The 27,630-nt window shown below is 42.1% G+C and overlaps 3 protein-coding genes and 1 non-coding gene across 4 annotated transcripts in view; 2 read left to right on the forward strand and 2 right to left on the reverse strand.

Annotated features, from left to right (window-relative positions):
- The window catches only part of LOC132885528 (obscurin-like), a 607,458-nt gene that overhangs the window by 270,311 nt on the left and 309,517 nt on the right, over positions 1–27,630 (forward strand). The gene's annotated exons all lie outside the window — the stretch shown is intronic.
- LOC132872863 (putative nuclease HARBI1) lies at positions 13,568–15,661 on the reverse strand. Its single transcript, XM_060908003.1, has 2 exons — positions 15,587–15,661; positions 13,568–15,318 (listed from the first exon to the last, which is right to left on the reverse strand). The coding sequence occupies exon 2, from the start codon at positions 14,951–14,953 to the stop codon at positions 13,694–13,696; it is 1,260 nt and encodes a 419-aa protein (XP_060763986.1). The 5' UTR covers positions 14,954–15,318; positions 15,587–15,661; the 3' UTR covers positions 13,568–13,693.
- On the forward strand, positions 16,077–16,261 carry LOC132897857 (U2 spliceosomal RNA). Its single transcript, XR_009656394.1, has one exon. It is a non-coding gene; the product is annotated as a U2 spliceosomal RNA (small nuclear RNA).
- LOC132873007 (uncharacterized) lies at positions 18,612–27,562 on the reverse strand. The gene is made up of 8 exons (XM_060908223.1): positions 25,299–27,562; positions 24,153–24,356; positions 24,003–24,068; positions 21,996–22,182; positions 21,544–21,665; positions 21,174–21,400; positions 19,593–19,737; positions 18,612–19,204 (listed from the first exon to the last, which is right to left on the reverse strand). The coding sequence occupies exons 1-7, from the start codon at positions 25,575–25,577 to the stop codon at positions 19,728–19,730; spliced, it is 1,095 nt and encodes a 364-aa protein (XP_060764206.1). The 5' UTR covers positions 25,578–27,562; the 3' UTR covers positions 18,612–19,204; positions 19,593–19,727.

Below are 27,630 nucleotides of genomic sequence, written 5' to 3' on the forward strand. Positions count from 1 at the left end.
CATAACTAGTCTAGTAGCACATTGTGCAAATGTAATATTTGTGATCAATAGAGTTAAATTGTATTTAGTTATAAGAAGAAAAAGAAGCCTTTGTCAGATGCACATTCAAGCACAGTGAAATTCATCCTCTGCATTTAACCCATCTGAAGCAGTGAACACATGCGCGCGCACACAGAGCAGTGGGCAGCAATACTACAGCGCTTGGGGAGCAGTCAGGGGTTAGGTACCTCGCTCAGGGTCGCCCCGTATTAACCTAACTGCATGTCTTTGAGCACCCGGAGGAAACCCACACAGACACGGGGAGAACATGCAAACTCCACACAGAAAGGCCCTCGCCGGCCACGGGGCTCGAACCCGGACCTTCCTGCTGTAAGGCGACAGCGCTAACCACTACACCACCCCTGGTTTGTTATCTTTTTATATATATATGTGTGTGTGTGTGTGTGTATATATATATATATATATATATAATATATATATATATATATATATATATATAAAAAATAAAAAAATTTAGAGCTTTTCACTACGTTCAGACTGCAACCTGAAACGACCCATATCCGATTTGTTGTGAAATCCGATTTTTTTGTTAGGCCGTTCACATTACCAATTATGAGACTTGTATGCGATCTCCAATATGAACGGAAAACGACCCAAAAGTGTCTCGCATGCGCAAATTGACACGTAATAAGCACATCTACGTAATACGTAAACAAAAAAAAAGCGCACTCTTCATCTCATCTCATCTCATTATCTCTAGCCGCTTTATCCTTCTACAGGGTCGCAGGCAAGCTGGAGCCTATCCCAGCTGACTACGGGCGAAAGGCGGGGTACACCCTGGACAAGTCGCCAGGTCATCACAGGGCTGACACATAGACACAGACAACCATTCACACTCACATTCACACCTACGGTCAATTTAGAGTCACCAGTTAACCTAACCTGCATGTCTTTGGACTGTGGGGGAAACCGGAGCACCCGGAGGAAACCCACGCGGACACGGGGAGAACATGCAAACTCCGCACAGAGAGGCCCTCGCCGACCCCGGGGCTCGAACCCAGGACCTTCTTGCTGTGAGGCGACAGCGCTAACCACTACACCACCGTGCCGCCCCGCACTCTTCATGTTTAATGATTTATTTTTTTTGTTTGTTTAATTATCTGGTTAAAGTGTGAGGTCTCGTGTGTGTTTTTGTTTCTGAACTGAAATGAAAACGTGTAGCCTGGTAACGAGGGTTGACTCCTAAATGTCTCTCTAATTTCTATATAAGTGCACTACATGTTACTAGGAAGTAATGGATTTTTAAACTCTATATAGTGCACTCGAGCTTCAGTAGGCAGTCATTTGGGATACGGCCGCTGTATTACCAAACTCTTAATTCAGGCATAATAATTTGCACATATTTATTTCGTCATATTAATAAACTTTTTCTACATTTTTATAAATATTTATTTAGATTGTTTATAGCCAGCTGAATTCTGCAACTTCTCTCAGCGCTGGCTCAAGGTGCATAAACACCAGTGCAGTTTGCTATGGAGATGAGGCGAGACCTGGCGATGTGGTTTTTGTGGCGGCGGCGGAACTCACACAATAATCTGATCAATGTGGGCAGCAGAGTAATGAGACCGAAGGTGTCAAATTACTGGAAATTTCCAGAACAATCTTGTAATACAGGATGGTTTAAGTTATAAATCAGTCATAGAAACTGTTTTATTTAATCAGGCTAACAGATTAACATCCAGGTCCCTACCAAATCCACCATTAGCTTGATCAATTCTATAAAAGTCTATTTAAATTCTGAAAACTGTACAAATGTTTTCCACCAAAGAGGCGGGATTAGTCAACGCAGAATAGTGACGTTTGTCTCTTGTTGATGACGTGTAGGTCGCATGAATGCGACCTGTCCGGTCAGACTGCAGTCGCATGTGAAAATATCGGATATGCATCGGCTTTAGGACCACATATCCAAGCGGCCTGGGTCGCATGTGAAAAAATTGGATCTGTGTCGTTCCGATTGTCAATAACAAATCGGATACAGGTCGCATATGGGCAAAAAAATCAGATATGGGTCGTTTCAGGGTGCAGTCTGAACGTAGTCATAATTAGTTTGAATGTATTTGTTAGGAGTCTTTCACTACGTTCAGACTGCAACCTGAAACGACCCATATCCGATTTGTTGTGAAATCCGATTTTTTTTGTTAGGCCGTTCACATTACCAATTATATGAGACTTGTATGCGATCTCCAATATGAACGGAAAACGACCCAAAAGTGTCCTGCATGCACAAATTGACACGTAATAAGCACATCTACGCAGGGGCGCAGATACGTTTTTTGAACTGGGGGGACAAAGCTGCCAGCAAACCAACCCCACCCCGTGTTGTGCGAGGAATATCCCCGATATGCCTGTCAAACTTGTTGTGGGTAACCATAGCAACCAAGCTCGAGCTTGTGTTGCACACTTGAATGAAAAAATGTCCTCAACAGTGTGCTGAGTTTCAAGGGTTCGGTTTTATTCCATTTCTGCAGTAACATTACAGCTCCAGCAACATGCAACTTCCGCCTCCATTTTTCTATCCACTCTCTCCCGATCAGTCTCGTTTTTCATACTTCCTGTTAAGACTACCACAGATTCATATCTGGTCTTCGACTGCCATCTACTGGTCACAAAGTGCAACAGCACTATGAGCCAAAATAAATCACATTCTCATAACAGGGCAACAAAAAGACAGAAGATGAGAATAAGGGAACAAGTAAAAAGACAAAAAAAAGGGGGGGTACACTACACTCTCCCCTGCTAAATTAAATGGCGTCCCGACATTTCCCACTTCAGTTCATACTGTTTCCAACAGCTAGATCGCTTACAGGTTAGAGTCCCATAGCTAAGACACATATCTCATAACAGACATCACATAACATTTATCCCAAATATCATGTGTTAAATAGAGGAGGTCATTGTGCACTACGACCACCATCCATTTCTCCGCAATGTCCACGGGTAGTCTGTCTCAGCTGGGAAAAGCATGACCTTTGACCTGCCGCATGATCATAGAATCTCACACTTCACACATGCAAAATACTCAAATATTATCACTACTACTTTCTTATATAAGAGGCTTTTCACAGTGTCAGTATTTTATACTTATTTACTTTTCTCTTACCAGGACTAATTCTTCTTCAATAAAGCCACGGTGCGATTCTAAGTGAACTGTCTCATCTTTTCTTTAACCCTCCTTTACACGTTAAACTTTCACCTTATATCTTTGCATAAACCTAAACGAACAAATAACTACACTCATCCTAGAACTTGAGTGCATGAACATAACTTAAATGCATATCATTCTAAGCGTTTCACACTGACTTAACTAAATGTAGGCTGTCCTAGAGTGTCATATGTAAGTGTTCTAGGTGCATGTCTAATTCTGGAAGGATACTGTCTTGCAGGTGGAGAAGATGGTGGCGACACCACTGCCTCTTCCTCGGGATCGGCCATCACAGTCTCTACTTCCTCTGGCTCAGCCACTTCTTGCTCTTCATCACCACCCGATGGCTCTGCCATACCATCTTCTTCCACAGGTGCTGGTTCTTCTATTGGCTGATGCGGGTGGAACTCCATAGCCTCTGCTCTCAAGCTGCTCTGTCGTTCTGCGGGCTCCTCTTGGGGCCAGCCAGTGATGTCTCTCCAGTCATCCTCTTCATAGTCAGATGAAGGCTCTGGTTCTGCATAGTGTGTGATCTTTGTTCTTTTCTTATCTTTGTGTCCTTTCTCAACTCTTTTCTTTTCAGATTTCTGTGTCTCGACCGGCAAGAAGTCACAGGGAAGCAGCAGGTTCCGATGAAGCACTCGAGTGCGACCCTGGCCATCTTCGGGTTTCACTTCATAAACTGGACTTTCTGGATGTTTTCTCTTTACAACTACATGAACTTTCTCTTCCCAGAACGATCTCAATTTTCCAGGCCCACCTCTTTCCGTGAGATTTCGGATCAGGACTCTGTTGCCAGGATGAAGCTCTGCTCCCTGAATCTTTCTGTCATAGAGTTCTTTTCCCACTAGCCTGGGCTGCCTTGTTGGCCAATTGGTATGCCTCTTCCGTGACCATGTTTTCACCTCTCCGCCTGCCCAGTGACCGTCATGAGGGACGAGCAGCAGGTCGAGGTCCAGGCCAAGTTGGAAGCCACGGAGATGACTGAGGTGTTCAGGAACAAAGGCGAGAGCAGCGGGACTCAGCAGGTCAGCCCCACTCCAAACTTCACGCAAGAGGAGCGCGGTGTGGGCTTATTTTTCTCCACTGCAGCATAATAAGGCTCAGTGCTCACTGTGCAAGAAGGAGGTCAAGCACCAGAACACCAGCAACCTCTTCAGACACCTGCAGAGGAAGCACGCCCGGCTCAAACCACCAGGTACACATCTCCCCGGGTTCTTTTCCTGTCTCTTCACACACAGTCATAAATTACAGTCTGACTTGCTTTAAAAATAATTTTACACCCGTCATGTGACGTGATTTAAATGCTTTTTACTTGGACTTTAGAAATGGAAAGGTGTGAGGGGTTTCCACATAATTCATTTATGGTGTGTGTGTGTGTGTGTGTGTTCTGCTGTTTTAAAACTCCGTAAAGACATTATTTTGTGAATTTAAATTTTTGTTGTCTGTGTCAGTGGGTGACTGGCAGGAGATCCTCAGGCGCGAGCTGACAACGGCGTTTCGGCAAATGCAGCAGGAATTGAAAGTGTGTTTTCAGCAGCAGTTCCGAGAGCTGGAAAAAAGAACTGCTAGCTGAAGAGGGTCAGTGGAGGAGCGGAGAACAATCAGACGAATGTTAGATTTTAAAGCCAAGACGATTTAAGTTAGTTTTATAGTTTTAGTTTAGTGTAGTTATAGTTTTAAGTTAGTTTTATAAAATGCAGAATGTAATTTAGGATTGTTCATACATATTCGAAGAACATATTCATTGATGTGGGATATTTTGCTTATTCTGCTTATTTTGCTTATGATTGTTTTACTACATATTGATGAAATTAACACACACACATTTTCACCCACCCCTTTACACTCCCGTACATAGCCAAGGTCACACATACGCGCGCACGCACATATGTAGATGATAAACTGATGCAATGTTTTCATTTTGGCGAGAAGAATGTGAATAAACAACAGTGAATCAATCTCTGGTTCCCTGTTTTGTTTTTTTGTGGTGGTGGTGTGTGGTGTGTGGGGGGGGAGTAGGCTAGGATGAGTGGAAAAAAATCATTTTAAAAAAATCACAAATTCCCATGTCGAAAATGCATATCGCGTTTGATGTTCATGTTGAACAAAATTAGGCAGTAACCTTTTGTACAATATTCTTGGGGACTGTGTTAGCATAATGTTTCTCAAAAAGGTTAACAGAAAATAAGACCTCTGTCTTACAGTTAACCATCTCAATCGATTATGCATGTCCTTCACATTGGTTCTGCAAGAACAATGTAATGCACAACATGCTGCTTTATTTTGAACGACTTGCAATTTTCTCATATCTTTCATAGAAGCACTAGACCATATTACAAAACAATAATCTAACTGTGGCGTCACTAAAGCATTTGGAACCTGTTTGATAACTTCCGGTGGCATACCTTTTGAAATTCTTCTTACAACTGACACTCCCCTTCCCATTTTTCTTACAATTTTATCAGTATGGTTAGACCATGATAAAGTAGGATTAATAGTAATGCCCAGAAGTTTAGTCTCTTGTACTTGTTACCCACTCTACCACAAATTGTAGTTCTTTCTGTAATATATCATTAACAATATCAGCTGATTCTGCCGCTGCATATATTGTTGAATCATCCGCGTACGTAGAAATTTGAGCTTTACTCAGCACCAGGGGGAGATCATTAAATGAAAATCGAAAACAATAAAGGCCCTAAACAGCTCCCCTGTGGTACTCCACAGTCAACAGGACTAACTTTAGAAAAACTACCATTAAAGCAAACAGTCTGCCCTCTCTCTCTCTCTCAAGTAACTCTCCATCCATTTTAATGCAGGCGGAGTGAAACCATAATGTTTAAGTTTATCCAATAACAAAAAACGATCAATAATATCAAATGCTGCACTGAAATCCAGTAAAACAGCACCCACCAATTTTCCACCATCCATATTACATTGCCAGTCATCAGTCATTTGTGTTAAAGCCGTACATGTGCCTACTATGGCCGGGCCTATAGGCATGTTGATAGTCCGTGTTTAAATGATATACATCAAAATATCTTTGTATTTGTTCAAAAATAATTCTCTCCATCATCTTTCCTAATACTGGTAACAAACTTACAGGATGACTGTTTGTGCCCGAAAAAGAACCAGATGGATTTTTTTTTTAAGTGGAATAATTTTTGCTATCTTCCATGCCTTAGGACAAATACATTTCTCAATACTCAGGTTAACAAGATGACAAACAGGAACTAAAATCACACTGGCAGCTGAACTGAGAAATTTAACATCCAAGTTATCCACCCCGGTGACCTTTCCTTACATTTTTTAATTAAACATCCTTAACCTTTGCTATTTTAAATTCACAGTTCTTATTATTCATCACTAACTCTAATTTTTGTTATAGAAGAATCAATATACAGTACCAGTCAAAAGTTTGGAAACACCTTCAAATTCGATGTTTTTTCTTTATTTTAATTAACTAAAAGACACTTTGTGTCTTAGTCATGACTGACTGTTATTTCTCTTTACTTAGTTGAGCGGCTCTTGACAATATGGGTTACTACAGTTGTCGAATAGGGCTATTTACTGTATTTTTATTATTTACTCTTTACTGGTTGATGGTGTCAAATGCATTAAGAAGGTAAGAAATTCCATTTTTGAAAAGACACACCTGTTAATTGAGAAGCATTCCAGGTGACGACCTCATGAAGCTGGTCAGATAATGCCAGTAGTGTACAAAGCTGTTATCAAGGTAAATAGTGATGACTTTGAAGAATCTAAAAGATGCAACATGTTTTTTAAACACTTTTTTTGTTTACCATATAATTCCATATGTTCCATATGTTATTTCATAGTTTTGATGAGTTCAGTATTGTTCTACAGTAGGGATCGACCGATATGTTTTTTTCAGGGCCGATACCGATTATTATGGAATTGGGATGCCGATAACCGATATGTGCAACCGATAAATGTAAACATTATAATTCACATGAAATTAAACATAGCACACTGACACAGACCTTCATATCCATGAAATGTATGTTCAATTGTAAAATTGAACATGAAATTTTGTGCAGGGAGATGCCAGCAGCATTTGTACAATAAAGTCAAACAGTTAGAATAAAATGAGAAATAAAATAAAATAAATATTCAATAAAAAAATAAATCACTCCCTACTATATTACAGCTCACCATTTTCAGTGGAAAATAAATACACTCTGGATTCTTTTACACTAAGAACTAAGTAAGACTTACCAACTTCAAGTAGTTTTTAAATAAATCAAGTGTAGGGAGCTGCCTGCAGCATTTTTTAAAAAGTAAAATCAAACATACAGTAAAGTAGGCTGTCACTCCCTATTAGGAGCGGCTGCTCCTTTAACAGTATATCGCTTTCCGAATCAGAAGCGCTAGCGAGGAGAATCACTTGCGCAAGAATTATAAATACTAGTCACAGCTGGCTTGTTTAAATGTTCAAATAGCGCTTTATAAAGTTACCTAACATATACAAGTGCAATGCGCTTTTTGAGCACGAGTCACGTCATGAAGTTTACTCATCACCATAACAAATAGACTACGTTCAGACTGCACCCTGAAACGACCCATATCCGATTTTTTTGCCCATATGCGACCTGTATCCGATTTGTTATTTGACAATCTGAACGACACAGATCCGATTTTTTCACATGCGACCCAGGCCGCTTGGATATGTGGTCCTAAATCCGATGCATATCCGATATTCAGAGTGCGAATTACCCCACCATAATTGGGGGGTACCATCATGGTCCACTATCATATCAATCGCCCCCCCGGTCCTGTCCCGTCTCGTCTATGGAAGTCGGTGTCAGTAACTCAACACAATAACTCTGAACAATAATTTTTAATGTCATTAAGAAGCATGACAAACCATACAGTACTACCACAGAAGAAAAACAGCAGTACAACCTGATAACCTTCTTTGTCAGAACAAACTGGGTATCAACACTACAAATGAGTCACTTACAGTATATACACACATGCAGAACAGTCCTGCTGAATGTCTTGCTCTCTTTCGTCCTGCTGTGCCTCTCCTGTCTGCTGGGAACCCATTTTCTTTATTCACATGAACAGTGTATAAAACCTAACTGCACCTACACTTGTACTGTAATTGTCTGTAGATCTTAGTGCTAATATTTACTACTTACTCTTTTAGCACCAAAAAAATGTCTGATGTCTGGCCCTTTTCTTTTCCTCATGTTTGGCCTACTGTCTCTGTGAATAAACTCAAACAGGGTACTCAGATGAAACTATGACTATCTTAAAAATAATACAAAAGGAATGTAAGTAAAAACAATAGAAAACATCCATGTACTAGGCTATTTTGCCTAGGCTAGCCTACTACCTGGCTCTTTTTATGTTGCCCCCAGTCCCCAGAGGTTCTGATTGTAATTTTACATAGGCTTAGCTAGGCCTACATCAGAACTTCTTGTGCCTAATCACACACACAGGATGGGCCTATGTGCCAAATGAATTTCAGAAGGGCACAATTTATTCATGATAAAATGAGAATGGAAACATATGGAGTTCTTCTCCTTTGAAATGAGAATCGTTTCTATACCACACTGTAATAAGCTTGATTTAAATAGAGACTTAGCTTATCTTGCTAACTAACGTTGGTAACTAACGTTAACGTCCGTCCACTGTAGCCTTCTGGCCTCAGTGGGTAAGTAATTCAATGTATAAAGATGTGACATGAGCTGAAAGAACAAATCACTTTAATAAATGAAAGTTGTAAAATAACATTTTCAACAGGCTAAAAGTTGGTTAGCAACTAACATTACCAATGCACGTCTTCTGCTGCAAACCACAGACTGTATAAATTGCTGCAAACCCATGGACTGTATCTGATGAATCAACTGAATACGGTGTGGACTAGAAGCTATTGCTTCTAGCTCAGGGCTTTTCAAAGTGTGGGGCGCGTCTCCCCTAGGGGGTGCCAGAGTTCTTCGGGGGGGGCGCAACGTGAGGAAAAATAAACCAGAATGTTACTATTGCGGACATTTAGCGAACTTCAGCTAGCCTTTGCCAGAGACAAAATGGATCGATTTTTAGTACCTAAAGCTACAGTGAGTGAGGAGACAGAGTCTGGGCCAAGCAAAAAAAGAAGGAAGTATGACCACGATTATTTAAAGTTTGGATTTTCATGGACTGGATCTGAAGATGCTCCACTGCCACAGTGTGTTGTCTGCCAAGAGGTGCTAGCTAACGATGCTATGAGATGTTTAAAATGTGTAAAACAAGATGTTTAAAAAAAGCACAGATGTTTAAAATGTGTAAAAAAAAAAAAGGTTTTCAAAAAGCACAGATGTTTAAAATGTGTAAAAAAAAAAATGTTTTAATAAAGCTCATATGTTTTAAATGTGTAAAAAAAAAGATGCTTTCAAAAAGCACAGATGTTTAAAATGTGTAAAAGAAAAAAATAAAAATGTGTACAACACCCATTTTTTTTTAAATACGAATGGAACATTAAGTATAGCAACAACAAAAATTGTAAGGGGGGGGGGGGGGGCGCTGTTGTTTATTTGCTCTCTGCGGGGGAGAGGGGGGGCTGACTCTCCCACACTTTGAAAACCCCTGCTCTAGCGCGTTCTAGCGCTGCAGTGACTAAAAATTGTACGGTCCACAATAGGGGTGTCTGTCTGAAATCAATTTACATTAAAATGTTCCTACAATAAGAATGCCGAATGGGAGTTGGTTTTAATTATATATTCCTTTTCACAATATCAGAAAAAATATCGGACCCCCCAAAACTTATATTTTTGTCTCTTTGGGGGGTACTGGGTCTTCATTGGGGGGTATAGTACCCCCCAGTACCCCCGTAATTCGAACTATGCCGATATTTTCACATGCGACTGCAGTCTGACCGGACAGGTCGCATTCATGCGACCTACACGTCATCAACAAGAGACAAACGTCACTATTCTGCGTTGGCTAATCCCGCCTCTTTGGTGGAAAACAACATTTGTAGTTTTCAGAATTTAAATAGACTTTTATAGAATTGATCAAGCTAATGGTGGATTTGGTAGGGACCTGGATGTTTACCTGTTAGCCTGATTAAATAAAACAGTTTCTATAACTGATTTATAACTTAAACCATCCTGTACCACATCGCCAGGTCTCGCCTCATCTCCATAGCAAACTGCACTGGTGTTTATGCACCTTGAGCCAGCGCTGAGAGAAGTTGCAGAATTCAGCTGGCTATAAACAATCTAAATAAATATTTATAAAAATGTAGAAAAAGTTTATTAATATGACGAAATAAATATGTGCAAATTATTATGCCTGAATTAAGAGTTTGGTAATACAGCGGCCGTATCCCAAATGACTGCCTACTGAAGCTCGAGTGCACTATATAGAGTTTAAAAATCCATTACTTCCTAGTAACACGTAGTGCACTTATATAGAAATTAGAGAGACATTTAGGAGTCAACCCTCGTTACCAGGCTACACGTTTTCATTTCAGTTCAGAAACAAAAACACACACGAGACCTCACACTTTTACACTAACCAGATAATTAAACAAACAAACAAACAAAAAAAAAAAAAAAAGAAATCATTAAACTTGAAGGGTGCGCTTTTTTTCTTTACGTATTAGGTAGATGTGCTTATTACGTGTCAATTTGCGCATGCGGGACACTTTTGGGTCGTTTTCCGTTCATATTGGAGATCGCATACAAGTCTCATATAATTGGTAATGTGAACGGCCTAAGAAAAAAATCGGATTTCACAACAAATCGGATATGGGTCGTTTCAGGTTGCAGTCTGAACGTAGTGATAGCCTTCTGTAGGCTAGGCTTGCGCTAGCCTACAGAACACAAACACTACATTTTATTTGGTCTTCCCTTGACCACCTCTCTGTATGGCTGTCATTCTACTGTTCGAGTAGAACTACTGACACATTCACAACGTTTCCAGACGGGGATTTAAAAATGACCGCAGCCTACGTTATGCTGGGGACTGCTTACTATGGACAACATTACATGTAGTTTCAGTGAGACTAGTTGGTTGTAGGCTAATTCAAGTGCTTCCTTCCGTAAGCTAAGTTTGCCTGGCTACACAGATGCAAATGGACAATTTTAACGAGTAGTAGATGAAGAATGTAAACATATAATGATGTTGTGCTTTTGCAACTTGTGTGTTTGTGACTTATTGCGGGAAAAGCAGCGTGTCCTTACCTTGATACGGGCGCCTTGAAACACTCAAAAAAAGCAATAAACAGAAAGGAAACTCTATAAGTGTTTGAACAGAAGACCTCACAAGTCTGACAAATCATTTTGGATGTCATTTTCAGAGCACCGTAACACCTTGTGGGAATGTGCGCAGATTTTTTAAATATTTTTTTTTCTTTATTCTCCATGATCCCTTCTTTTTAAAAACACCAATTTGGCTTGTCTTACTCGAATCTTTCTTTTTTATTTTCCACCCTGAACATGGGCGAAATGCACCATTGAGAGCAATATGTTTTCTATAACATTAATGTAAAGAGTAAATAACCAAAGCCCAATTTTGCCCTGACATGATCACCTGAGAGTGCCTGTGCAGGGGTGGACTGAATCACTGAAATTGAAAAGGATACCTCCACCCCTGCACAGGCACTCTCAGGTGATCATGTTATTATTCTGCCCTCGTCAGGGCCTGTCCACACGTGTACGCCGCCTCACCCAATACGCTGTTGTTTTGAAAAAAATCTCCGTAAACACGGCATCGTTTCCAGAAATATCTGCGTCCACACGGATTCACTGGAAACGACCCAAAATGCTGTAGTACATATGCCAGGCCTGTATGTGGCGCTGTGACACCGCCACACCAATACACTAAAACCGGAAGAGAAGCCATGGAGCATGCGTATAAAGGTCACGCGCTGTTTACAAACAAGCTCATAACACGAGAAGAGGATGGTCATGGCCAGCGCAACTCTGAGAGGAAGAGGAGAGTCTTTTGTGTGGACCGACAATAAAGTGGAACTTCTACTTCGTGTCACATTGGACTACAAGACAACTAAATTGCATGAAAATGTCGACTGGGAGTCTTGCCACTCCAAGTACTCTGACATTATAGACGCGTTTCAGGTGCAGTATCCGCAGACCCCAACGGAGCAGGATTTCCCCCATGATGCCAAGAGCGTCACAAAGCCACAGGTTACCGTCAAGTTAAAAAGTATCCGGACAAAATACAGGCAGGCGGTGGACACAGGGTGCCATAGTGGCCAAGGCCGTGTTGTTCTGCTGTACTTTGAGCTGTGTGAGGAGATATGGGGTGGGTCGCCTGCTACACGCGCCATCGACGCCGGCATCGAGACTGCTGACATGGAAGAAGAGTTGTCGCAGTCGTCGACACGAACTTCTCCGGCAATGGAGCTGCCTGGCAATTCAATCCAGTCGTCCAGCACACCCGAAAGTCTGCCTTCTGCGGTCATAAAGCAGCGCAGGGATTTGCTCCAGGTACGTTCATGATTTCCAGCTTAACAAGCAAACTATATGCTATGATACAATAACTATGTGGGAACAGTTAAATGGCAGGTGCACGTTCTTTGTGTCGGTGTATTGCTTTCATACATAGCTTTGACCATAACTTGTTTTACATAATAATGAGGGAAATTTGCTCTGCTATATTCGAGGCAAAGCTAAACAACCACAGAGGAGACAGGCTGGTGACCAAGTAGCACTAGAGGACCTTCAGATCAAGCGGAAGATGTTGGAGCTGATGGAGGAGTCCTCTAAAAGAAACACAGACTTCATGCAGCAAATTAACACAAACATTGCAAACATTACAAACTCCATACAGGAGGGCTTCTCACTGATGAGAGAAGTGATGCTCCAGCCTGCCTACCCCCACAGCAGCAGTGGATTTGGACAACACCAACACACATTTATGCGCATGGCACCACACCCCGCTACACCGGCCTTTCATCAAACCCCCCATCAACCAGCACAACCAGAATACACACCAACACATGCGCACACCACACAGCAACCGTCCTTTTCATACAGACGTGCACTGTTGCTTGATGATGCAGAGGAAAACTGAACTGTGCTTCTTCTTTGTTTGATTGTTGTTGTGTTGAATTTTCTGAAAACTTAAAAGCACCTTATGTTTTTACACCATCTGTTCGCTGCACTTTATAGTTTTACTTTGCACTCCAATTATACCTCTTATTTATACATTTTTGAAATGTCTAGGTTGTCCTCTTTACTTCATTGTGTTGTTACTGTGTGTAATGCTGCTGCTACACTGCAATTTCCCAGCTTGGGATCAATAGAGTCTATCTATCTATCTACCATATGCACATTAGCAGGGATGTGCCGTCATTAAAAAAAAAAAAAAGAAGACTTTTTCTCATGGTTGAAGTCATTTTGTTTATTTTTCACAAGACACACAGTTCACAACACTTTCAAAATGGCATGAGTAATACATACAGGGGCATCAAATACTACAAAAAGACCAGTAAGTCATCTAATCAGTTTGCGGTTACTACTTTTTTTTAAGGGTCAGGTACTTGGTGATCACTCTCCTCACTCTCTTTGCCTCTCCCTCATTACAGTCAGTGAGGTAGTTGTTACACTCTGTAGGAGGCTGTGTGTCACCCTGTATTGTTCCAAACACGGACTGTTCATCTAAAGTCTCTTCACTGACCTCACAGAAATTGTGGAGAACAAAGCAGGCATAAATGACATGGGGCAGGTCATCCATGTTAATGTCCATGGGCCTTCTCAGTGCAGCAAATCTGGCCTTTAGGCGACCAAAAGCACACTCAATGACCATGCGCGCCCTACACAAACACAGTCCAAAGTACTGCTCCTGAGGTGTGGAGCCACCATTTGAGTACTCCTTCATCAAGTAAGGCAGCAGAGGGTAGGCAGGGTCACCAAGAAGAAAAACTGGTATTGCCTCCTCGTCGTCCACAATCTGTTTTTTCAGAGAAGGAATCTTGCCAGCCTTCAGGTACATGTTTACCTTGGAGTTAGCAAACACCTGTGCGTTGTGCACACTTCCAGGCCACTTTATGACAACGTCCATGAATCTGTATTTGTAATCACAGACAGCTTGCACATTAAGGGAATGCTTTCCTTTGTGGTTAATGTAAGCCCTGGAGTTGGCGGATGGCTGCTTAATGTCGATGTGGGTGCCGTCGACTGCTCCCAAACACTGCGGCATGCCATGAGCACGGTGGAATCCTAAAACCAGGTCCTCTGCTTCGGGCTCCGTAAAAGGAAGCTTAACATATTTTGGGCCCAGTTGGATGGCGATGGCTTTACATGTCTGCCTAACAATAACAGAAACAACCTGTCGCGACACGCCAAATGCGTTAGCGGTTTTCCGTAGCCTCCCCTCGTTGCCTAAGTAGTACAGGGTTATTGCAACTCGCTTCAATGGACCGATCGGTGCCCTCATATTCGTTCGATATACTTTGATATACGGACGGAGTTCTTCAGTCAGGGCGACGAGAGAAGCTCTGGACATGCGGAAATTCTCCCTCCACTCATTATCCACAACCACGCCAGTAACAAAGTTGTCCCACCAGCTGCTAGTTCGGCCAGGTCTTGTCCAAAACTTTCTCCTGATGGCCCTTCTGGTTACTCCGCGAGGTGGATCCAAGAGCATGTGGCGAATGTTGTTCTTCATGTTCTTTTGTTGCTCCTCGCAGTAATATAAAAGCAGAAGGTTTTGTTGTAGTAGCCGTAATAGACCGAGTTGTTTCTGCAGTACGAGCACAAGCCTGTAGTCCGCCATTGTTGTTGTTATGACGCGTCTAGTGGTGGCAGCTGAGGTTAAAGGTTAGAGAGGCGGGGCTTATACGTCAACGTTTCTGAAAAAATCTGCATTCGCTGTCCAGACGACTCTGGGCTATCCGGCGTTTTAGGATTTTCCCACTCTGGGACCCGTTTTCAAAAATACTGGTTTCACACCTCGAAAAAGCCAGATCCGTCTGGACGCGAGGCCGAAACGATAAAGTATTTATGCGGATTCGACAAAAACGTACTCGTGTGGACGGGCCCTTAGTCGCTGTGAACTTGGCAGATCGCTAACAGAGTTCTTCAATCAACACTGAGTCAGCAGGTGAGTTTCTCAATGTTTACTGTTGAATCACTGTGAAACTGCAATATAAAAATAAATAAAATGTTACATGTTGTTTGACTTTGTTATTTAACACAATTATCATACACAACACAAACAAGTTCAATTTCTCATTAACTGACCACAACAAACAATTAGCGATTAGCTTAATGCTAACGTTACATTGAAAAAGCCATTGACAGGCTAGCGCATTAGCATCGCTCCGTTTTTAAAGTTTTCCCACATCAAATCTGAGCTGTTTCTGAAACTTTAACAGGTGAGTTCAACACAAAACCAACCAACACTCACAGACACATGCATTCCAGGCTTCCGCTGAGAAAATGAAGGAGTAAAAAACCAACAGCAGCTTCACTCCAAGCCCGCTGCCCGTGAAAAGGAACCAATCAGCGAGTCGAAAGAGACTCCCAGCACGGCACAAGCCCCGCCCTCCCTTAAAGGGGCAGCACAACTATTACTGAGTGTTCCGACTGATTCACAAATCACAGCAAAGGAAGGAGGACAAGGACAGAGACTGAAGATCTTAATTAATTTACTCAGAGAAAATAGAAATATTTACAAAATGAATGTATGGCGTGAGTAAGGTAATTAATCAGTAGTGTTAGACAGTGCAGACATGTGATGATAGTGTAGCATGGAAACCCCCCCCACACACACACAAACAAGGTGACGTCTCTGTTCAAAAGGATCCAGCTGTTGGGGGTGGAGTCTAGCTATGTTTACCTTTCTGGATTTTAATATTTGGAAGTGGTATATTTAAAGCCATTACACACAGCAAGTTATCACTTTTCAGCCTTTTGGCTAAGATGAAGTGTAGTATCTGCTCTTATCAGTTTAATATTTGCTGTATTCTCTAAATGTGAAAGTGATATTAAACAGATTTATTTCAGAACACAATGCTGGAATAGGAGCTTGCTCCACACATCAATCTAGTATTGCAGTATCTCCAAAAATAGTGCCCTTATTAAAAAAAACACCTTTTTTTTTCGTTGAATAGATCAGCTTGATGTGCTCTTCAAATAAGAATGGTAAGTGGATGCTTTACAGCAGGAAGCTAAAATGAGAGCTTGCTTCTTCTATTCCATGCATCCGCATGGTATCTCATTGCATCACTTCTGTGGAGGACGGCCCCATGTGGACAGTTGAAAGTCATACTTGGAAGATGCTCTGGACTCTTACAGTAATGCTTTTATGGCTGAGAACTACAGTTGACTTGCAAACTTTAGGATTATAGTTGTTATGAACAGTTTTGCACTCAAGTTTCCATCAATGAAGAGTTTATAACATCAACGAAACTGACTTCATGTTACAACTGTTAATGTTATAGTCATGTTGTCTGTTGTTGCCCAAATGAGGATGGGTTCCCTTTTGAGTCTGGTTCCTCTCGAGGTTTCTTCCTCATGTCGTCTGAGGGAGTTTTTCCTCACCACCGTCGCCACAGGCTTGGTCATTGGGGATAGATTAGGGATAAAATTAGCTCATGTTTTAAAGGAACATTCCACCGTACTTCCATAATGAAATATGTTCTTCTCTGAATTGAGACGAGCTGATCCGTACCTCTCCGAGCTTTGTGCGACCTCCCAGTCAGTCAGATGCGCTGTTACTCCTGTTAGCAATGTAGCTAGGCTCAGCATGGCCAATGGTATTTTTGGGGGCTGTAGTTAGATGCAAACAAACTCTTCCGCGTTTTTCCTGTTTACATAGGTTTATATGACCAGTGACATGAAACAAAGTTCAGTTACACAAATTGAAATGTGGCAATTTTCTATGCTATGGAAAGTCCGCACTATAATGACAGGCGTACTAACACCTTCTGCGTGCTTCGACAGCGCATTGATACCTTCACTCCTGTTTTTTTTTCTCTCCCCCGCCCCCCCTAACTTCCGTCAATACAACCAATGTGACCACCAAGACAAGTAGCCTGCACTCCTTGGAACACAGTCTAGTCAGGAAGCATCAGGTTGTGGCGAGAGCTTGCAGAAAATTATAACAGAAAAGACTTTATGTGTGCTACAATGGAACATTTTCAAATGGAGGACATAGATGCTGAAGATTGGCTCGTGGCGGATCCAGAGCCATATCTATTTGAACCGGAATATACCGAGGAGGAGCTAGCCCAAATGGACCGTGTGAGGGAAGAAACACACGAAGATGAACAGGCTGGAGCCATCGTGAGGACACGGGCAAACAGCAGTTGGTGGTGCAAGTGTGACTGTTGTGAACAGATGCCGACTGAAATAGAGAGTTTGTGCTGTGCTGAATGGGACCAGGTGCTACCATCTGTACATCTAGAAGACCCTACGCATTGTGTCGCGGCAACAGATGCGTTTGCAGCGATGATTCACCCGTCAGTTGTGGACTTTTTCTTCAGATGTGACAAAGTCAATTGGAGGAAACAACACACGCCGAGTGGTCCTGATGGCCAGCTATCCCCAGAGTAAGTGCTCTCTGAAACCCTTGAACCATGTTTGTAATTTCACCGTTTGTCAGTAGGCCTACATGTATTTATCATCTCCCTGTTTTCGTAGTCAACAAAGGTCGGTGTCCTACCGAATCGTGTTGGAATGGGGACTGCGTGGTGAAACCTTGGGTAGAGGACATCACAAACCATTGCCGTCATGTGTCGTCGGGGCGATACGACAGCGATATCCCTCTGAGTCCGGTGTGTATCTTGGATTCCAAGAAGTGCACGAAGCTATGGATATGTAGAAACTGGACTGTGGTAACTGGGCTGTATCTGTGCTGGGCCCCTGACGTTTCTGATGCAGGTTCGCTTCTCGTTATTACATGCTTCAGACATACAGTATGTGGGACATTTGCACTGCAGCCTTTGCCAGTCTGTATATTGTAGACCTACCAACTTTTATGTGTCTTTGATAGTTAGCCAGAGCCTGTGTATTGCCATGTAATCACAGAAGTAGGATGACAACATTTCTGTATCTGTAAATATTATATGCAAATAAACTTGGAGCATACCACACTGTTACTTTTCTTCTTTCCTACATCAGGTGGATATCATAGTAGTTTTGACATGCAACATCCAGGCTCTTTCTGCTCAGTTTATCTTCAAACAAATATTTACCTCAGTAAACATGCCTGCCTGGAGAACATGTGGTCTGTAAGATATGTTCAAACCTACATGAAGTCTGACACTAAGCAAAAACACAATTTATGACCATAAACAGATTGCCTGCATAACATTTACAATAATTTACACGAGCTTTATATACTTAGGTACATTTTGGACCTGGGTAGGCAAACCTCATAAATAATATGAGAAAACAACCTCAGTCAAATCATATTGTGATAAGGGTGTAATTTATTTACAGGTGTAAAAAATGGAGTTCAGGAGTATTCAAAAACAATAATAAATAAAATTTTTACAACATATGGGTGGAGAGATTGCAGCGGTATGGTGGAAAAAACCCTCACCCCAACTGATACTGGAATAATAAGAGGAGCGACCAATTACTGTATACCCCATATCAGTTTTGCAGCAGACATTCTGAAAACGCTGAGAGAAAACCAAGTGCAGAGAAGAGGAGAAAACACACAGGCACACACACACACACAAAACAAAACAGCAAGTCAGTTACAGATGTCTTTCAATAATGTTTGTTGGCAGTTGAAACACCAGTTAGTCCTTCTTTGATGGGCCTTGGAATCTCGAGGTGTGTGATTTCTTGGCCTCCTCTTTCCTGGGCTTTAGTACGGGAGCAATGTTGGCAGGCAGTTGAGGTATTTGCATATGAAATGACTTGTCCTTGGGTCGGACTGAGGGGTCAAGTCTTCTTTGAAGCACTCGTTCCATGAGATCATCTCTGAATGTCTGCGTTGTCTCCGCATATATTGGTCTTGAAATCCAACGACCCGTTTGCTTTTTGTGGACAACATTGGTTCTTAGGAGGCCTGAAATAAAAAACAATATGAACATAGGTGGTCAAAATACAGAAGGTTGTCACTTCTAAATGTATCCCATCACACATTTGTTGGGACTATGGTCTTGAGAGGCCTGCAATTAAAAAAAAAATTATATTTATATATATATATATATATATATATATATATATATATATATATAAAAGGTCAAAATATAGTACGTTATCATTTCTAAAATTATGATGTCACCCATTTTTAGGGACTATTTCCCAGGCATGTTTTCCTGAAAAGGTTGAAATAACACCGGTCAGTCATATCTGTAACATATGTGATGGTCATGATCCTGAAGGCAGATATGTGTTATTGCAGTTATTACACTATTTTAGTAGTGTAGTACTTGTGGTACCAGTGTACCGACCTCCTGCAGTTCTTGCTTGTTCCCGTTCTCTTGAGTGATTCTCATTGTGGTCCATGATTGCAAGCATAGTTCATTGCAGGGTATTCAAAATGAAGTCGCTTTGGGCAGTACTTCAAGAGTGCATTGTGAAACACCTCAAGTTGTCCTGAAACATAAAAAAACAAAACAGAAGAAAGGCTCTAATGAGTTTGGGTAATATGTTTCAGGTTTACTTTCAATATGTTGAAGGAATATCAGTAATGTCTCCTATTTGCACTTTTAGGTTTTGCTTTACTTCGGCATTTCAGTTGTTGGCCCCAAGCGTCAGCCCCCCCCAGGAGACTACCTTTGCACCTATTGTTGCTATAGGTGTGACCTCCTGTCAATAGGGGGTAAACTGCCCATCTCTTAATCCCCCCCGGCCGTTAACGGCCGTTCTCCTGCGCACAATAGATAGCCCTCACCCTGTGTCTATGTTCTCGTTAGTAGGTAGAACTGGAATTTTTCAAACCTGGTAAAGTTTGTAAATTTGGGGCTACACCCCCCCTGGTCTCATGATGTGGACATTTTCTGTGTTTCTCAGGCTACGTTTACATTAGACCGTATCTATCTCGTTTTCTTCGCGGATACACTGTCCGTTTACATTAAACCCCCTGGAAAAGCCAGGAAACGGGAATCCGCCAGCGTCCACGTATTCAATCTAGATCGTATCTGGTCCGGTGCTGTGTAAACATTCAGAATACGCGGATACGCTGTGCTGAGCTCTAGCTGGCGTCTCATTGGACAACGTCACTGTGACATCCACCTTCCTGATTCGCTGGCGTTGGTCATGTGACGCGACTGCTGAAAACCGGCGCGGACTTCCGCCTTGTATCACCTTTCATTAAAGAGTATAAAAGTATGAAAATACTGCAAATACTGATGCAAATACTGCCCATTGTGTAGTTATGATTGTCTTTAGGCTTGCCATCCTTCCACTTGCAAGTGGTAAGTGATGTGCGCTGGGATCACACACACAGCGGCTCAGTCCCGAATCGTGGCTTCTGCACTTCACTCGCGCGCTCTGTGAGCTGCGCAGGGCCGGAGTGCGCACCCTCCAGAGGGCACTCGCTGTTCAGGGCGGAGTGATTTGGAGCGCAGGATGCCTGCGGAGCCGAGCGTATCTGCGTATTGGCGTCGCTATGTGCACGGCTAACGGTTTTAGTGTAAACGCGAATCATTTTAAGAACATTAATCTGATGATCCGCTGATTCGACGTAATGTAAACGTAGCCTCAGAAGTCTTTGTCTTTCCTTTGATGAATCATCCAAAGAATAACACCTGAATCAAGTTTGTCTATCAGAAACTAAGTCTGCAGAGTTTTATCAGTGGCACAAACTTACCACCAGGATTTACAGTGGAAAAAAGATAATGCATGGTTGTGGGTGATTTACAATGACTGTGCCATGACTATTATACTGTACATTAGTACTGGTCTATAATATACATGATACATACAGTACTGTTATTGTGTGGTGGAGAACTCAAGATCCTAATCACAGTCATACCCATAACTTTCGCCATGTCACTATTTTGCCTTATTAAAATCTTAGATACACATACTTGTATGTTTGAACAGTCATCTGTTGAAGGTCTTTGAGGAAGCGAGTGTCCATCATCATCAACTTCAGGACTTTGTAGGAAGGGGAATTCACTTTTAGCCACCTCTTGCTTCTTTGTTGCTGTGCAGACAACTCTTTGTGGAAACATCTGTATTCCATGCCATTGTCTTCCCAGCGGTGGACCCCAGTGATGTAGTGTAGGAGAGAAATCCATCGCCTGAGCAGCTCCTGACAACATAAGAGCAGAGGCAATTTTTGAACCATCTGAAGTACAACACAGTAGCCTTCCATGTGCAACAGCAAAGGGTTGCCGTGCATTACATCCGCGTCTAACTGGAATGTCAATACAGGTGTGTCTGTATGCTTGTTACCTTTGGATTTCCTTTGCAGGTGCAACAGCTCCACCACATGTGGTTGGTGACACTCCGGACCCAAGGAGCAAAATCTTTGTACTCCCTCCTGTTGGATGTCGCTACCATTTTCTTTTTAAATCCTGGACAATTACATAAAATCAATTGATAGAAATATGGATGTGCACCTATTTCTTTCAGTGTTTCCCTTTTCATTACATTGACTGGAGTGCCCCCCCTTTTCGACCACATGTGATGCATTACTGATGTTTCAGCATCATTTCAGTCTGTCTGACATTTGTCATTTGTGTAATCTTTTGCTAAAAAAGACATCTCAATGAAACTGGGAAAAAAAAATCATTGAGAGTGCACCACACACATTCTGCAGCCTACTACATTCCTCAAGGAAACACTGTTAAAACATAATTACAAGACAATAATAGATAGTAGATATAGACTAACAGAAAACTAACCTTTTGCTACATGCCATGGGTCAAACTGATGAATGATGTTAGGATACTCCTCTCTCATAATTTTTCGGATGGAGGGATGCCGGTCAGTGGTGACCACTGTTACATCGATGCCCTCATTCAGGATGTTGTCCAGTCCTTTCCTGAAACCCAATGGTTCCATCGCAGCAGAACTTGAGGCCTGGGACACCTGTGGAGCACAAATGTATGGATGAGGGAATCTGAAATGTAATTTATCCGTTGGTTACCACACCATGGGCGGCACGGTGGTGTAGTGGTTAGCGCTGTCGCCTCACAGCAAGAAGGTCCTGGGTTCGAGCCCCGGGGCCGGCGAGGGCCTTTCTGTGTGGAGTTTGCATGTCCTCCCCGTGTCCACGTGGGTTTCCTCCGGGTGCTCCGGTTTCCCCCACAGTCCAAAGACATGCAGGTTAGGTTAACTGGTGACTCTAAATTGACCGTAGGTGTTAATGTGAGTGTGAATGGTTGTCTGTGTCTATGTGTCAGCCCTGTGATGACCTGGTGACTTGTCCAGGGTGTACCCCGCCTTTCGCCCGTAGTCAGCTGGGATAGGCTCCAGCTTGCCTGCGACCCTGTAGAAGGATAAAGCGGCTAGAGATAATGAGATGAGGTTACCACACCTCATTGGAGCAACAGCGATGGACATGAGTGCAACATCGGACTTTGATGTCAGCATGACCTCTGAGACTGCTCTTGATCCTGCAGACAGCTGTTGACAGGTGTTGCAGAACTGACCATGTTTTTGTGATAATTCACAGTCTTACCTGCATCAGCTCAAACACCACAATCTGCTTCGTTGAGTCATCCATGAAAGAGTATGTGTTGTATTTGCTGGAATGCCTGGGGCTGTCACTTCTGCCATCACCACATAGCTGCACTCCCTCACCATCCTCTAATTGGCAGATTAGTCTTGCTTTGATGATGTCCTCCTGTGTTATGTATGCTTGTTCAATTGCTGGGAGCAGGTAAGTGTTCTGGATCACATTGTCCCATGATTTGTGGGGCAACTGCAGGTTGAGAAGTCCTGCCCAGTCAGCAATATCGGTGTATATTGCACCAGTGAAGACAATTGCAGCTTGTGTCAATAAGTTATTTTCTGGCATCCCACATACTTCGGGACATGACTCCCATTTTCCCACATGGCCACTGTCGCATTGCCATTTTATTTTTATTCTGCTGCCACAGTGCGATACAGTTTGATGGAGGTCACACATCACAGAACGGCATTCTGGGCATCTTTGGAACAGCTCCATGAGCTTGAACTCGTTCACGATCCACTTCCTTTCCCTCCATCCTCTGGGTTGTCCAGGGAGGCTTGAGGAACTTCCTGTGGTGGAAGTTGAGGGGCTGCTATCTCGCACATAGCTGCTGTCTGCAGGATCAAAAGCAGTCTCAGAGGTCATGCTGACATCAAAGTCCGATGTTGCACTCATGTCCATCGCTGTTGCTCCAATGAGGTGTGGTTCCTGATGAACACAAATAAAAATATGCCTCATTACTATTACAAAGAGTAATATTTCAGGAGTAGTATTTCAGTTACATAAGTCACAACATTCATAGGCAAATACATAAAGTTCCACTGACAAGACAACAAGCAAAGATTGTAAAGCAGTGAAGGCATAGCCTACTATACCAACCATCGCTTACCTTTCCAACATTAATTTCAAACAAAGCAACTTCAAATATTACTGTAACTTCAGGCACATCAAGGCATTTACATGCATCCACACTTCTATTCATCCCAACACAAGCTTTTCCCCACACTTATCAGTGTATTCCACAGTCACTCACTCACTCACTCACTCACTCACTCACACCCACAACTAATTCCACTTACATATCTACATACATACATTCTTACATACATACATACATACATACATACATACATACATACATGCAGTGCATATTGTAACTTTGCAGGAAAAAAAGTTAAATAGTTTCCTTTTATTTTATGATGCTCATCTATAGCAGAACTTATAGGTCACTCACCTCATATATAAGGCTTTTTCGTGGACTATGGATGGTGGCCATCGTTGTCGATGAAGATGCAGTGTCCTAGTAAGGAAACACATCAAAATATAAATATAGATCGCAAGTCAATTATACCGCCATATAAAACATGAAGATTTATTAGCTTACTGATTGCTTTGTCCACATGGGAGCCAGGACAGCTCTTTTGGGAGGACGTGCGTGTGAAGGACTGGCTAGCTGGACAGGCAAGGGTGCTCGGAATGTAGATGTTGTCTCCTCAGCTTTTTGCTTCTGGGAGGTTGAATGAGGAACACCCTCAAAAAAGGTTTCCTCTGGTTCAGGCAGATCATGCTGTGCATCACTTGACTCTTCCTGTATAACATTGACAACACAGACAGATTACAAGTTTACTCTTTTCCAATACAACATAAAGCACTACAACGCTTGTCAGTTTTTACATTTATCAAAGTCAGTAAGTTTTGTCACAGGGCATTATATAGACAGACAGTATCTACATTTTATGCCTCACCAGTGATAAGCCTCCCCCTGCACCGTCAGTCACTGATCGCCCACCTACTGTATACGACAAGAAGTAGGCTACCCTACCAGTACATTGCCATGAACTACACACACACACACTAGTTGCCTGAGACTAAAGTTTGCTCAATATTCAGGCTCTGCAGTATGGTGCTGTAGATACACAGCATTTATGGTCAATTGAGGGAAATCTTTTTTTCAACATCATAACGGATCGAGACATCAAAAACACAAACCTCCCCCTCCCCCCTGCACCGTCGGTCACTGATAGCCCATTTACTGTTTATGACAATAGACGTAGGCTACCCCAGTACATTGCCATGAACTACACATAGGGCCTATAGTTGCCTGAGAATAAAGTTTGCTCAGTATTCAGGCTTTGCAGTATGATGCTGTAGATACACAGCATTTATGGTCAATTGAGGGAAAACTTTTTTCAATATCATAACGGATTGAAATGTCAAAAACACAAACCTATCATATGAATGCAACATACGGTACATCATCAGATAACACCGTCAGACAATACAAAAGTACATTGTTAGACAAGCACAAAAACATCACACAAAGTGGCACGGTGAAGTTAGGCTACTTCTTTGTTATACCTTAGCTAAGTTACAGTATGTACCTCAATCAGTAAATTCTTATAGCAAGTCTCAGAGGTGTAATGATTTTGTAGTGAAGTTATCTGTGCTAACCGGACTCACCTACAGTAGGATAGGCTAGCTAGTGTGAATGCCACTTCCAAAAACAATAAGGTGCAAAAAAGACACTTACAATGTTGAGCGATGAGTCACTGCATTGGATGCGTAATTTCTGAATTGATGGTGTTGCCGTGTCATTCAGTCGTTTTCCAGTTGCTGTGTAGTCCTCATCTGTGAAATGTTCGGAGCAAACTCTCCAGCTCTTCACAACGTCCAGCGGTGTTGAGGGATCCTGTAAAGCAGCTAGCCAAACTTTCCGCCGTTTGTAATAAGTTGCAATGTTGTGAAACATCACGGGACTGTAAACCCTCGGCTTGTTGCCACAACCCGGCACGATGCATGTAATAACCATTGTTTTTTAGCCGCTCAGTTTGGCTCGCAAACAGATGATTCCTCGACTAACCTCTGACTATTACTGACCACAGCACTGATGTTTCCAGTCACATTGGCTGTGTATTGACGGAAGTCAGGAGGGCGGGGGAGAGGGGGGAGAGGGGGAAAACAGGAGTGAAGGTATCAATGCGCTGTCGAAGCGCGCAGAAGGTGTTAGTACGCCTGTCATTATAGTGCGGACTTTCCATAGCATAGAAAATCGCCACGTTTCAATTTGTGTAACTGAACTTTGTTTCATGTCACTGGTCATATAAACCTATGTAAACAGGAAAAACGTGGAAGAGTTTGGTCGCATCTAACTACAGCCCCCAAAAATACCATTGGCCATGCTGAGCCTAGCTACATTGCTAACAGGAGTAACAGCACGTCTGACTGACTGGGAGGTCGCACAAAGCTCGGAGAGGTACGGATCAGCTCGTCTCAATTCAGAGAAGAACATATTTCATTATGGAAGTACGGTGGACTGTTCCTTTAAGTCGTTCAAATTCTGTAAAGCTGCTTTGTGACAATGTTTATTGTTAAAAGTGCTATACAAATAAACTTGACTTGAAACTTGACATTATAGTAGTGCTAGAAACGGTTACTTTGTTCAAAAAGTAAAGAAAAAAAAATATTTTTTTCTTTGCTTGGCCTGACTTTTCCCCATTTCATGGTTTTCTCTTTGCTTAACAAGCAACTGGATGATGAGTCTGCAGTAATTCTTTCTCCTACTCTTTCATTAGACAGATCACACAACACTCAACTGTTCCTTTTCAAAATTCAACACCCCCCACCCCTTTCTTTATTTTATTTATTTATCAAGAACGCTTGTTGGCCAGATATTTCTCTGCCTGTTTGCAATGGCTAACAAAGCTGTCAAAGTGCAAAAGATTGGCCCAGGCCATCTTACCCTATACCAGCTTTCTGGACCTCGAATAGAGTGTTTTCACCAACATCACCAAAACACGAAAGTTTCAGATGTATGCCACGTTGGAGACACTGATTTTCGTAAATAAACAATGCTTGCATTTCATGCAAAAAAAAAAAATCTCAATTTTTGTAATGGCATTGGTTAAAGAAACTTGCAATAAGAAGACAGAAGCTCCTAGAAAATATGTAGAAGGCCCAGTGTAAGAGCCTACTATCTGAAGAAACTGCAGTTAATCGACGGCCTGGAATCATACGAAATAGGAGAGGAAGTGAGTGAAGACAATGCATTGCTGCCGGTTGTGACATACCCAGACATCATCAACTAATACATTTTTTCTCCAAGTCCACACACTGCTGAGGATCTGAAGTGTTTCAAGGGACTAGAAGCCTATAACCAGATGTGCTGCAGCTGGGTCAGGGAACGAAAAGCACGGAAATTTAGTGAAAATGTCTGGTGAAAGCAAAGGTGTGTACTGTGTACATTACATGTACAGTGATATACTGTAGATCATGAATGCACATCTCCTGTGGGCCGACCTCAGCTGACAGCAGATGGCTGATTGTGATTTTTAACTTGAGCTTACTCTCAAGAGAACATACAGAGGCACCATCACGGCTAGACAGTAGAAATATGGTGTCATGCTTAATTTTAGGACATTGATCAGAACTTAAAAAAAGTCATACCTGATACAAAGTGAACTGAACACACTCTTATGTTGTGTGGATTTTTGTCGGTCAGATCTTGGTTTAGTTTGGCAAGCCAGAGACGATGACGCTCCTCTGACAATTTTGTGGTTTCCTCCCCCTGATTTTCAATTATTTTAGGTAATCGGTAGAAGTGCAGATGTTTCTCACGATCTGAGCGATTGTGGCAACCCAAAACTGTGCAGTAATTCACCATTATTTGGTTAGTTTATCGAAAAATTCATGAAGATTGCTTTGCTGTTGATGTGTCCGATGCCTCCAATATGACATATCCTGTCTACAACTAGTGCCAGCTTGGATTCAGGACTTTTGTTGTAAAATTAAACTGATGTTCCTTTGAAAAAAAAAACACTTTAATATGGCCGACTTCCGGCTTGATGACGTCACGTGAAAACACG

The sequence above is a fragment of the Neoarius graeffei genome, chromosome 1, assembly GCF_027579695.1.
Source record: "Neoarius graeffei isolate fNeoGra1 chromosome 1, fNeoGra1.pri, whole genome shotgun sequence".
Lineage (NCBI taxonomy): Eukaryota > Metazoa > Chordata > Actinopteri > Siluriformes > Ariidae > Neoarius > Neoarius graeffei.